This window comes from Empidonax traillii, unplaced genomic scaffold (genome assembly GCF_003031625.1).
Source record: "Empidonax traillii isolate 1590-97213 ecotype Southwest subspecies unplaced genomic scaffold, ASM303162v1 scaffold870:size258474, whole genome shotgun sequence".
In the NCBI taxonomy this organism is placed as follows: Eukaryota; Metazoa; Chordata; class Aves; order Passeriformes; family Tyrannidae; genus Empidonax; species Empidonax traillii.
In genome coordinates, this window is record NW_020956063.1 from 4,010 (window position 1) to 17,033 (window position 13,024).

The following is a 13,024-nucleotide window of genomic DNA, read 5'->3' on the forward strand; positions in this document are numbered from 1 at the left end:
GTAATTAAATCCCACCACCAGATTACATCCTATCTCTAGGTGCAAATTTGTCTTGTCCCCAGTTCTGTTCGACTTATTGTTTCTTGTTGGTCAGCGTAGCCTTAATGTCTAACCAGACCCAACTTCGCTCTGACAAGCCCCGACTTGTTTCTGGCAGGGGCCCCTCGAAGCTTTGACCAAACTGTAACACTCTGGTTCAGCTGCAGTTTGAGTGGCCACAGTGCCTATTGGCCTGCTTTCCTCCTCCTGCCCCTGAGGGTGCTGTCTAGTGATGAGCGGTGTCTGATAAATAGTAGCCAGGGCCCAGCACGTTGCATAACTTTTTGCCTCTCTGGAGCTGCCACAGCATTTTTCTTTCAAATATTCTGCCACTTTATCAGGGTCCTGTAGTTGTTCAGTGGTGAACTTTCAAACCATTGGAGAAGTCCTCCAAACGCTGGCCCATTTTCTCCCACCTTCCATGCCACTCATGACTATCTACCCTCAAGGCAGATCTCTGAATGACCTTCCTAAAATTCTCTTTCATAACTCTAAACATGGTGTGGACCACACTGAGGAGACCTGGCAGACTTAGCAACAAGAACATGCTTTCCTTAACATCCAAGGGGAATTCAGAATTCTCAAAAGCTGTTGTACCAGGCCTGAAGGAGGAAAAGGGGGTGAAAAGCTGGAGAAAATCATCCTCCCCTATTCCCCCCACAGATGGGGTACAATTATTAAAGAATTCTCAGAGGTAGCACCTGAGGTAAGGGCAAGAGAGCAGCACTGAATACACATCCCAAATGACCCTCATTGCCCTTGATGTTATCATGTCATAAACTGAACAACAAAACAATCCCGATCCCTCTCCCTGCTCTGAAAAAGAGCATTGCCAGGAGCACATAGTGCATATATAAGAATATATACAGGGTTAGGTACCACAACCATGTGAACAGACCAAGCAACATTGTGACCAGTGGCTCCGTACCTAAACCAGCAAATGCTTAGATCAAATTTGTTTCCAACCCACTCTGGTCAAATCTGTTGTTATCTCAATGCTTCATGCCACACATTGGGTGCCATGTTGACTGTCATGGTGTAGGAATGGTACTCCCCAATTTAGTTCTTCACTAATGCCGCAGTGCTACTCACTCCCACCTCCCTCCTGCAGGTTACTGTAGAGGAGAATTGGAGGCACAAAAGGTAAACATTGTGGGTTGAGAAAAGAACAATTTACTGGAAACAGCAATGAGATAAGAAAATGAATGGTAACAGCAACAATATTAATAACAGAACTGTACAAAAGAGAGATTGATTCACATGCAAAATGCTTACCACGGTAGTCATGACAACAGTACCAGATGGCTCCCTCTGCCATGGTTTTTCAGTCAGAAAGAATCTTTCCTGGAAGAGACTCCCAGCACCTCCGGCAATGACATGAAGTGGTATAAAATAACCTCCTTGTTCTGTCCGTGCCCCCTCCTGGGTACTGCAAAAAATTAACGATGTCCTGGCTGGGACCAGGACACATATAAATGTGTTCACAGACATTTCTGCAGTGTTCGTTTTCGCAGCTCTTTGTCCAGGTAGTCAAGAAAGTAAATTTCTTGAGATGGCCTTAGGAAAAGAATTGAAACTGCAAATGTTTTGTTGAGATGATGGAAGTAAATACTTTAGTAGGATTTTTAAAATCAGGTTGCATTGCTATGCGTGGTCTGTCCCTGGAAATTCAGGAATAGAGTTCTTGTGTCTTGTGGGACTTGTCACTCTTTGAAGTGAATTTGTATTCTTTGTAGCTCTAGTTTTTCTGACTTCTTTTAGCCTAAAAGGACTAGAGTTCTTGCGAAGTTGAACAAAAGATCAAAGAAAGCATTATGATAGCTTTAAAAACCTGATTTTTGTGTTGATATTCATTCAATTACTCTGGATCTTTGCCTTCCTCTTTTTCTTCCACAATACAAAGAACAAATCCAACTAAATATGTTGAATAAGACTTACTGTATGGAGACTTTTGGAGGGAGTCTCTTTAGCAAAGTGTGATGTTGAGATACTGATACTTATGTACCACTTTTAAAAACTAGAAATATTGTTGCCATTCCATCACTAGTCTGGTGATGACTTATTATACAATAGGATATCTGCTGTTGTACCAAAGGTCATTGGACTAAATTTTCTGTACAGACAGAAACACTAGAACAAACAAAACCTTGAACTTTGGGATTATTTTTCTCTTAAATGCTTCTGTTGCTTTCTGTTTTTAAGTCTAGTTATTTGCTTTGTGAGGAAGTGCTGAAATTTGAATTCATTAGCACATGAGAAGCTAAATGTACCTAAAGTGAACAATTTTCCTAACTACTGATCAGGGTTGGGGGGGGGGGGTTGTGGTGGATTTTTTTTTTGTTTTGTTTTTTATATTATTGCTTTTGTTGTGGTTGCTTTGCCCCTGCCATGGGCAGAATGGGAGCTTCAGACAAAGTTTATTAGAGAAGCCCTCCCACTGAGTCACAAGGTGCAGAAATTACCCCCTTGCTTTCTAAACTCCCTTTCAGAGAGGAGTCTGGGTGTTGCTGGATCCAATCTTAGACCCAGACTTTGTCAATGGTTTTATTTCTAAACAATTATACAGGTGTAATGGAGCCTTTGTACACCTTTGACCTGATGGCAAACCAGATATATTTATATAAAAATCAATGATTTATTAGAATAATGATTAGTCTAAAAGATCTTAATCATAATTATTTACTACACAGTATAGGTAGCTATATGACATGAAGGAGTGTTTTAAGGTCTCTTAAAGAATCACTGGCAAAGGTATCAGCAAAACCAGGTTTAATATAAAAGTGAAAGCAAGACAAAGTTCATTAGCAAGGTTCATTCTACTACTTACTAGATGGCTAAAGCACACAGAGAATAAGCAATCAAAAATCTAAAATCAATCAATTTACAACCAAAAGCAACCTAAAAATTATCTACGTGGAGGTTGGGAGGGCAAGGGTAGGAAGGGATAAGGATAAAAAGGAATAAGGAAGACCCTCCTTTCTATTCACAAGGTTCAGTGCAGATCCCCTTGCTAAACTGAGCCCAACTTCACCGACAGTTTAGGTCCAAAGGTTTTAACAGCACTTAATCGATAGCTTAAGTTAAACAATTTAACAAAGGATTCATATAGAATTTACTATAGCACAACAGTAACTCACAGGCCTAACTTACGAATCTAATGTACTTAGTAACTAGGACAGCAACGTTCCCAGTACATTTGCTATAGCATGGTCACACTTGCACGTACACAGACCTTAAGAGTCTGTACAAGGTATATACCTGTGAAGAATTCCCCTTGAATTCAGTGAAATACGTCAGATGCCTTTGCATCTTCTCAACAGGTGAAGGGTTGAGCCTCTAGTAGTCAGGGTTATCAACCCAGGCTCTGTTGTTGGCAATCCTCTGAGTACATCAAAAGTGAGAGTTTGCTGGCTCTGAGACCCCCCCACTCAGGAGATTGCTGTTTGCAGCTGCTGCAGTCCAGGAGAGCTCAAAGGGTCTCAGGACCACTGTTTATAGTGATGCCTAACATGGGAGAAAATACCTCTCTAGACAATGTTAGTATAGATAAGATAGAGAGCAGCTCTTTAATGAAGGCCTTCTGGTGCACAGAGTACGAAGTGCATGTCCGTGTCCAGGGGTTCTACAATTTTATAGTTCTAATCCATCCAATCCCAGAACTATCTGCCCCCCCAGCGCACCTCCCTGGAACTGAGTCAGAGGTCTCAAGACCCCTTTCTTCCTCATCTTCCTCCTCCTCCTCCTTCTGGCACGCATTATCTTTGGAGCTTCCCCAAGGTTCCAGGCCTCCAAGGTTGCTTTGGCTACAATGATATCTTGTTGTTCCTGTCTAGACTGCATATGTTCTTAAACAGGATGTGTTTGCTAGAGTCCTTCCTTGAAAAGAACTTTAAACAAGCTTTAAGAATTTAGAAAATTCTATATGAAGTGTGAGAATAGGGTTTGGTAAGTGTCAACTGCTATTCTAAAGTGTGAGAAACTACACAGCTATATTAAAATCTACAAAAAGCTAAAAATCTTAAAAATTCTAAGGCATCAATAGGGTCGCAAGAGAGTTGGTTTTAGTCATAATAATTTTTCATCCTGGCTGCAGTTTGAGTCAGTAACTTTCTTTGAAAGTTCGATAACAAAAATGTTATTCCACTTGGGTTGTTATTCAGAAAAGAAAAATAAGTTTGCAAGGCTGTTCATTAAAAAACAGGACCTCGTTAGACAGCACTAGATCCTTGGAACAGACAGTGTTTCTGATAAGCTCAAGAGAAATTTAGCCCAGATGTTGTTCATCAAGGCCAAGGCTTAAGGAGCATTTCTGTGATCAGTGTGGCCCGAGGGGGGATGCACCACCGCATTATAACTAGTATAGTGCGCTATTTTTGAAGCAATATTGAAGCAATTATATTAAAGCTAGAAAAAACAATCATTAAGTAGAGATTGATGCTACTCACCCATAACAACAACCATGTGCAAATCTCTTTCACTCAGCCTTGAGGAGTAACCTTAAGAGGTGTCCTCACCCAAGGGAGGAATCTCCACACATTCTCCAAAAAGAGATATGCCATTAAAAAGTGGGACTGGGCTTTTATACTATAAAGTGATTGACTGTCAGTTATATGTTTCTGGGCCAGCTGTGTCAGCTCAGAAGCTATCATTTGTTGGTTCCTTTATCTCAAGTGCTTTACTAGGTCTGCCACATCTTCACCTCAGTATCAGGATGTTTAACTTTGGGGTCGATGAGTCAGGCTGGTTTCAGCATTCTTCACCAAAAGCGGCACAACACCCCCTTCTCCATTCACCACTGATAGCTTTGCAAGTAGGGTATCATTCAAGTTGTTTTACCCCCACTCCAGGCAGAGCATCCTGCTACATCCCCATCTTATTTGTAATATCGCACTTAATACTCAAAATTGTAGTTACTATGGTAATTCAAAGGCAGTGGCTAACTGCCTTCCTTCTTCCTGTTGCTTTGGTACTTTAAAGTAGGTGTGGTAGGGTGTGAAGCCTCAGCCCAGTTTGGTGAAGGCACACCCATGACAGGGAAGTGCAATCTTGCCCTGGTCGGTGTACTGTTGGTGGTGGAGCAGAGACCTTCAGCTGCTCCTTGTGCTGGACTGATTGCTGTGTCTGGACACTGCCTGTAGATAGTGGGAGCTTACTAAGGGGAAATAAAATAGCTTTATTTTGAAAACTCTCTTTATATCAAACTACCAGTTGTGCTTTTAAGATGACTGTCTTGCATCTGAAATGGTTTATAACATGTCCATGTAGGCTTGATGGGGACTATCAAACTGAGGATGTGTTTCCATGGTTGTCTGAAGCATGTTCAAGTTTATACTGCTGCCAGGAAGAGGCTCTCACTTTCACTGATTTTCTGCTTCTGTTACCAAATTGTACTGCTCATGGGCTGCATGGTCAGCAAGATGAGGTTACTCTTTAAAAATCAGGTTCAAGTTTGGGCTCTGTTTCCACATCTGTGCTGCTTTATCCCCCCAGGAGTGTTTCAGATATTTTTATGCATTCCTTTTTCCTTAAAGTATCCTTTCATCCTGAAAAACAAACGTGGCTTAAATAGCAAATTGAGACCCAGTGGAGTTAACATATCTTAAATCACAGTGGGCTAATTCCAGGCAATCATATGTGAAGCTATTAGCTTGTCTTTCAGAGAGGTTAGCGCTCTCTGTTGTGTTCTCTCTTAAGGGTGTTTGTTTTTATGTTTTTCATTGCTTATTTTGGTAGGCTCAAATTGTGATGAGCTGACTGATACTTTATTTGTTGAGTACCCATTCCTTGTGAATGCTAGTGAGCAGTTGGGTATTGAAGACATCCTTGTCCATACAATCACAGCAGTGTGCTCAGTTTTCATCTGAGCATTATTGTGCACCGAATTCTGTGCTAGCCAGCTTGCACCAAAGCTGCTGCCCTGACAAGTTTTCTGCTGAGGCACATTCATACATTGGGGCTGCAGTAAAAACACTTTGCTGCTTGTTTGCACATCTCCTTCTGCCCAGGTTCACCACTTGTAGGTTGCCCTTAGTTCCCTAAATTTGCAGGTTTTACTTCCCAGTGTCACGGGATAGGAACCGGGCAGTTGACTGTGATTGTTTTGGCCAGTTGAGAGATCTCTTTTCAATTATCATAACTACTATAAACCATACTTGTCAATTAACCTTGTGTTAGATGTTGTAAAAACACAGGAGAAATAATAAATATCTTGTTTCAAATTAATTTTAATGGTAGAGGATGAATGAGAATAAAAGCTGACTGCCACAAATGGGATAGTACTCATGTGTGTGGGTGTGGTTTGAGTTTTCTTGTTGTTTTCTTTGTTGCCATACAACCAAGGTATGTGTAAAGCAGGGTAAAAGACAGTTTGGTAAATAATTTCTTTAAGCATGAGGGAGAACGTAAAATTATTGGCTTCAGAGGCTGTATTTAAAGGTAAGCATTGAAACAAAGTAATCAAATCCAATGACAAAGTGTCATTGAATTGGACATTCCTTTAATGCAGCATGCTGGGGGTCATGGGGAATAATTCACTATACATGCCCATTTCGATACAGTTTTCCGAGGTTTAAATACATTGTAACATCTGAAGCTTCCTTCCAAAGATCCACCCACTCCATTACATCATAAACCCATTCTTTGGTTTCATCTTGCTGTTCTTTCATGGAGCAAGACTGCCATCTAGCGTCCTTTTTCTGGCAGGAATGTGAGGAGGGGGCTCGAAAGGGGGTTTCTGACTTCCTCATCACCGAAGTCTTCCTCATGTCCTTTGAGTGACCTGGCCCACGTTGGCAGTTTCCCTAGCGTGTGTGATTAATTTTGCTGACCTCTAGCCTCCTATCTAATTGTTCTAGCTATCAGTAAGACACTTACATTCATCACTAGTTAAAGATAACCTGAGGTTCTTCTCTACTTAATTCTTTATTGAATTTGCTTCTTAGCAAAAAAATTTCTATCGACTAAGCTTTCTGGAGTGTGCAAGCCTTCTTGAGTTAATTTCCTCCATGTGCACCACTCAGCGTTTTTCAATTAGTTCAAGTTTTTTATCTTCATTTACTGACACTAAACTAATCAAAATGGTAAAGTCCAGGAAAACATAAATTCCTTAGTTGATTAGGATACAGCTCCTTACAAAGGTCAGAGACCGCTAAATACCTAAACTAGTTGTGGTAGAGGTATAGTTGTCTAATTCAGGATCATAATTTCTCTTATAAATAAGAGGTAAGAAGTAGAGTGGGCATTGACCATGACCTCATGTATATATGCAGGAAAGCAGTTTAATGATAGGCAAGAAGGGAACGACCTAGTTTATGAATGTGACTTCTGTGTTAGTATTCTGAGTGGGTATGAGAGTGGTTAAATTCCAGGCATCAAAACAAGACAGCAGGTATTAAAGAAATTTAAGGAGTGATACAACTGGAGCTGGAATTTCAGGAGAGTAGCAGATAGAAAAGTCTATATGTTAAATAACTGGGAAAACCTGTGAGATTTTGATGTTGTCTGGAAGTACAGATCTCGACAGATCCCAGTCAGCTGACAAAAATGCTTTTAATCTACTTTATTTCCCCCTTTACTGTAAAGATTTCAATAAATTCAATAATAGTGTATTAAAGCTGCTTTCTCAGGAGTCTCTGTATAGAGTTTGTGGTAAAGGCAGGAAGAGTTCAAGCTACTACATTTGTATATTATATGGGTATCAAATCAGTATCCTGTCTTAACTCTTTTTTTCCTTTCAGATTTCCTATTTTGTACATACATTGTTTTGTATATACTGTATATGATGACTTCGGTGAGCAGTGAACGTACCCGGGGCACTCGGGAAAAAATGCAAATTTCAACCACACAGCCAACGCAACCACAGAAACAAGTAGTACAGGTATGTGCTACTATATAATCTTCTTTGAGTTGAAAGTGAGCATGCAATGATATGCTTTTCTTCTGTAAGTCAGTAAAAACTGAGAAAAGATGAGGAGGATATCACGGTCTAATTTGGAAGAGTATGTTTGATATCTTGCTTTAATTGCTTAGTTATCCAGCTCAGCATTAAGTTGTCCCTTTATTCCTGTCTCCAGAGGAGCTTTGTGTTCTTCAGCAACGTTTATCGCAAGTGAGGAATTCTATGCCTGTCCCCGTCAGGATTTCTGTCCTGTGACCTTAGTGTCTTTAGAGCTCAGCTCTTTCATATGCCAGCTTAATGATGCTAAAAGATTTCTGGTCAATTAAGGAATTTGGGTGGGTGGGAAAAGTTTTGTTAGATGCATGTTGTGTTCTACAGCATGATGCAGCATATTTGCAAGTCACAAAATCCTAAACTTCTTGTGCAGTGCCTTCACAAAGTGAAATGAAGATGGGTTTTCACTAGCAGACTGAAATTATTTTGAGTATCTGCAGGATTGAAATTAAGCTCTTACCCCAATGTCTTGGTTCTCAGCAGCTGAGTAAAGTTGTGTGCTTGCCTGTGTTACAGAGTGCAAAATATCTCAGCTCCTGGCAACTCATTATTCTCGTCAGGTACTTCTCAAATTTATATTCAATTCACACAGAATCTCAGAATATGCTGAGTTGGAAGGGACCCACAAGGATCACTGAGTCCAACTCTTGGGCCTGTACAGGATCATTCCCAAGAGTCACACAGTGTGCCTGAGAGCATTGTCCAAATGCTCCTTGAGTTCTGGCAGACTTTGGGCTGTGACCACTTCCCTGGGGAGCCTGTTCCAGTGCCCAACCACCTTCTGGGGGAAGAACCTTTTTCTAATATCCAACCTAAACCTCTCCTGACACAACTTCAGGCCATTCCCTTGGGTCCTGTCCCTGGTCACCACAGAGAAGAGATTAGTGCCTGCCCCCCTCTTCCCCTCATGAGGAAGTTGTAGACTGTGATGAGGTCTCCCCTCAAGAATTGCCCCAGTTCTCAATCTTGAGGTGCTCCCCTGGGAAATTGTCTTTTTGTTTTCTAGACTGATCTTTAACACTGAGGGGCTCTTATTTTGTACAATATTATGTGACCTCAAGCCCTTATCTCCTTGTGTTACAATGCTTTGCATAGTGGTGATTCATGCTAATGTGTGGCTTTAGAAAGTGACTTTCAATAGATGAAGTTGAATTTGTTTTTGTTTTATAACAAGTAAATCTGCAGGAGGTATAAGGAGCAGGTTGACAGAAGTGACGGGTTCCCCTTTTTTGATGTTTGCAAGACAGCAGTGGAGTACCCAGTTTTGGGTTCCCTGGCACAAGGCAGACATTGGCAAATGGGACCAAGTCCAGTGAGGAGCTGTGAAGATGGTTGAGAGGCTGGAGCACAGGATGAATGAGTGGTGGCTGAGGGAACTGGATTTGTTCATCCCTAAGAAGGCAAGACCAGGTTGTGTCTTCTATTCAGATACCTCATGAAAGGGTATAGAAAAGGTTAAACCAGGTGAAACCAGCCTCAGAGACAACTGCACAAGTTGAAACACTGGAAATTCCGGCTGTTAAAAGGAAAACATTGTTTACCATGAACATGATCATGGATTAGAGAGGTTGTGGAATCTCTGTCTGGCCCCAAACAGCTCCTCTGATGGGACATGCTCTCAGTGGGAGGTTGCACTGAGTATCACTAGGGAAACTAGTCAACCGATGTGATTTATTGATTTTAAGCATTGTCTTACAGACCTTTTTCTGTGTTTTGTCCACTTATTCTACCTCTAGCATAGTAGATATTGGTTTGGTCATTTCAGTGGAAAAGATGGTTATTTGATATACAGCAGTTATGTTTTAGTGCACCATGTAGTTTTATTGTTAAGATATCAGATGGACCTCCCTCTTTATGCTTTACAGATTAACAAAACCATGGGATTTTACTGTTCAATTACCACTGATTCATTTTTTGAATGTAGAATGATATTGCTTTCTCAAATGGAGATTTCATTGTCATAATCACATTGATAATAATTTAATTTTTTTAAGAAATTACATCACAGTTCTTTTTCATTGTTTCTGGATAATAAACATACCATGTTATTATAAGATCTGGGCCTATTACTGTCACTTTGTGTTTTGCACACTTCTGTTTTCTGGTAGTTCGAAGTTGTTAAAAATTTCCTTCACTCTGGTATGCTGCAAAGATAATCTATCTTGTAAGCTCGAGTAAAGTTTTAGCTGTCTTAAAATGCTACCATTTTCTTAGTTACAATTAAAGCTTAATTATACTCTTTTATAGGATACTAGGATGTCACTTGTAACAATGGTGACTTAAAACCGAAGAAGAATCACTGGAAAAAAATGCAAACAAATTTTTGTGACACTGATTTGGTGTTTGTGTAGTAAACACATCTTGTGGGGTTTTGTTGTTTTTTTTCTTCTGAATCTTCAGTTCTATCTGTGTGCAATCCACTGGCATGGTTTCCTGTTTCTGGTCAAATATCCTGTCATGTCTCTACAGAAATTACATTAAATGTTTTTATTCTGGATATCTTTAAAGGAAATCTCTTCACTAACTAAAAAGTTGCTGTGGGCATGAGGAGGCTGAAGTCAGAGCAAGAAGATGGATTAAGAGGATTTAATTTCTGAAACCAGTAGACCTTTTATTTTTGCTCTCTGCTGGAGGCTTGCACCAGGTGCTCAGGGAACTCCAGAGCAGACTCACCTCTGTGTTACCGACTGACATAGGAAGCTGTCAGAATGGCACTTTGAAAATGTGAAGTAATACAGAGTATTTAACTAATTGTCTTGGAACATTGAGGAAAGCAAGTATCTCCCTCAAGGAACTGGGACAGCTGCAGTAACTTCTAAGAAAATAAGTAACTGATGTCATATGGTGGAAGAATTTTTTTAGACTCTTCTCAGGATTTACACTTGGAGACCTCCTCTAGAGCTTGCATTTGTGGTAAACTCCAAAAGCGAAGCAGTTTGAAACTGATGAAGTCTGAACTCATGAGTCACAGAATTTTATGTGTGTATCCTGTCAAGTGAGACTGCCCAGGATGAATCCTTTCTGTCAAGAATTTCAGGAGTAGATGTGGTCCCCTTCTCAATAATGAAGTCTTCTGCAGCACATCAACTCACATGTTGGGTCCTGGCTCTCTTCAGTATCAGCCTTCTCTAGCATGAGATAGTAGCCTCTTCTATTTGAGCAGAAATCAAATGAGGTCCAGGTTCATGTAGCATACTATTATCTTTGGTATTTTCATGGGAGTGCAGTTCAAGTAGGCTGCAGATGCTGCACTATGATGAGTGGCCTGTATGATGTGACATTAGTGCTTTCGAATTTTTTTCTTCTGGGGCAGCCATAGCCTATTTGGGTTTATGGCTCTTTACTACATCCATCCATTTTAGTATTTCAGCTGTTGGAGAAGTTGCCAGCATGGATTTGTTGTCCAGAAACATCACAGAAACACCAAATATTTCATCAATAGCAAGATTCTTTAGCAGTTTTCAGAGACTGGTATTCAGTTATAAAGAAAATAAGTGCAGCCATTCATGAGCAGATCTTGAGGTTACGATAAAACTCTATCTCTGCAGTGGTAGATACTAAATAAAAGTAATATCAAAGTGTAAGTTTCTGTGGTAAATTCTATTTCATTATGTGGTGACCTTTAACTGTGGTTCCAATACATTGGAACATGTTGAAATTACTTCTGTTTTAGCTAACTTTATAACTACAAAATGGGCATAGAGGAGATATTAATCCCTTCCCTGTAGCACCTCTGTGCTCGTTGTGTATGTTCTTTTTGAGAATCTTGAGAGAAAAAAAAAAATAAAGGGACACTCTCTAGTGACCAGTGACAGGATGTGAGGGAATGACCTGAAGTTGTGTCAGGGGAGGTTTAGGTTGGGTATTAGAAAAAGGTTCTTCCCCCAGAGGGTGGTTGGGCCCTGAAACAGGCTCCCCAGGGCAGTGGGCACATCCCCAAGCTTGTCTAAATTCAAGAAGTGTTTAGACAACGCTATCAGGCACATGGTGGGATTGTTGGGGTCTCCTGTGCAGGGCCAGGAGTTGGACTTTGATGATTCTCATGCATCCCTTCACACTCAGAATACTCTGTGATTCTGTGATAACTAGGAGATACTTTTAAAAAATATAGTTTACTTTTGTGAACTTTATTGGATGTTTTTGTTTTTCAGGCAACAGCAGAACAGATTCGCCTTGCTCAGATGATCTATGATAAGAATGATGCAGATTTTGAAGATAAAGTGAAACAAGTATGTTTCTTATGGTACAGAGTTTTTATGCCCTGCAACAAAATTGACTTGCGTTTTGGAGCTAGAGCATCTGTTTCTGATTTAGATGAAACTTTCTTCAAAAGGACAGAAGTTTAACTAGATAAAGGTGCTCTTATTGCACTGTGTTTTCAAGAATTTGTGTGGCAATATAGCTATGACTATATAATTATACTGATGTATTTTCCTTTGGTGGTAAGCCAAAACTCATCTGTGCTAATCTCTTCCAGACTATCTCTTTAGTATGGTCCTGATGGTTAATGATAGAATAGAGTGTGCATTCAGCTTGTCCACGTGTACATGCACATAGGAAAAATGTCACCTTTGTAAACTGAGTTTGCCGATATATTGTCTGTTTTTCAGGAAAAGTAAAAATCATAGAATCATAGTTTAAAGGTAAATTTAGGTATTATTTAAAAAAAAACCAACTGACCTCCCAGATGTGTGTATGCATTAAAATGATAAATCACACTGTGAAAATGAAATCTCACACCATTTCCTCTACCGTGATGAGTTTTCTGAGTGTCGATGCTCAAACTTCCTTTACCCAGTTATGGTTGAGACCATTAATTCAAGCAGTATTGAGAATCTGTGTCCCTGTTCTTCTGTGGATATCAGTGATTTTGTCCTAGTGAACACATCACCGCTCACAAGGAACTGAGGAGTACACCCAGAAGGAGAATTATCTTGAATGCATTCATGCAGCAGACAAGCAAATGTCTTTCTTTACTTTTTCTTTGTAAAACCTCCTCTGAAGCGTTAAGTACTTTTTGTTGTTATAAACTTG

The 13,024-nt window shown here is 40.1% G+C and overlaps 1 protein-coding gene across 3 annotated transcripts in view; it reads left to right on the forward strand.

Moving 5' to 3' along the window:
* The first annotated feature begins 7,800 nt into the window (after positions 1–7,800).
* Positions 7,801–13,024, forward strand: part of LOC114067150 (ubiquitin-associated protein 2-like) — a 121,546-nt gene continuing 116,322 nt past the window's right edge. For all 3 annotated transcript variants that reach the window (XM_027902414.1, XM_027902415.1, XM_027902416.1), the window contains exons 1-2: positions 7,801–7,915; positions 12,142–12,219. In XM_027902414.1, coding sequence (XP_027758215.1) covers positions 7,817–7,915; positions 12,142–12,219 — 177 coding nt within the window. In that variant the 5' untranslated portion in view covers positions 7,801–7,816. The remainder of the gene's footprint in view (positions 7,916–12,141; positions 12,220–13,024) is intronic.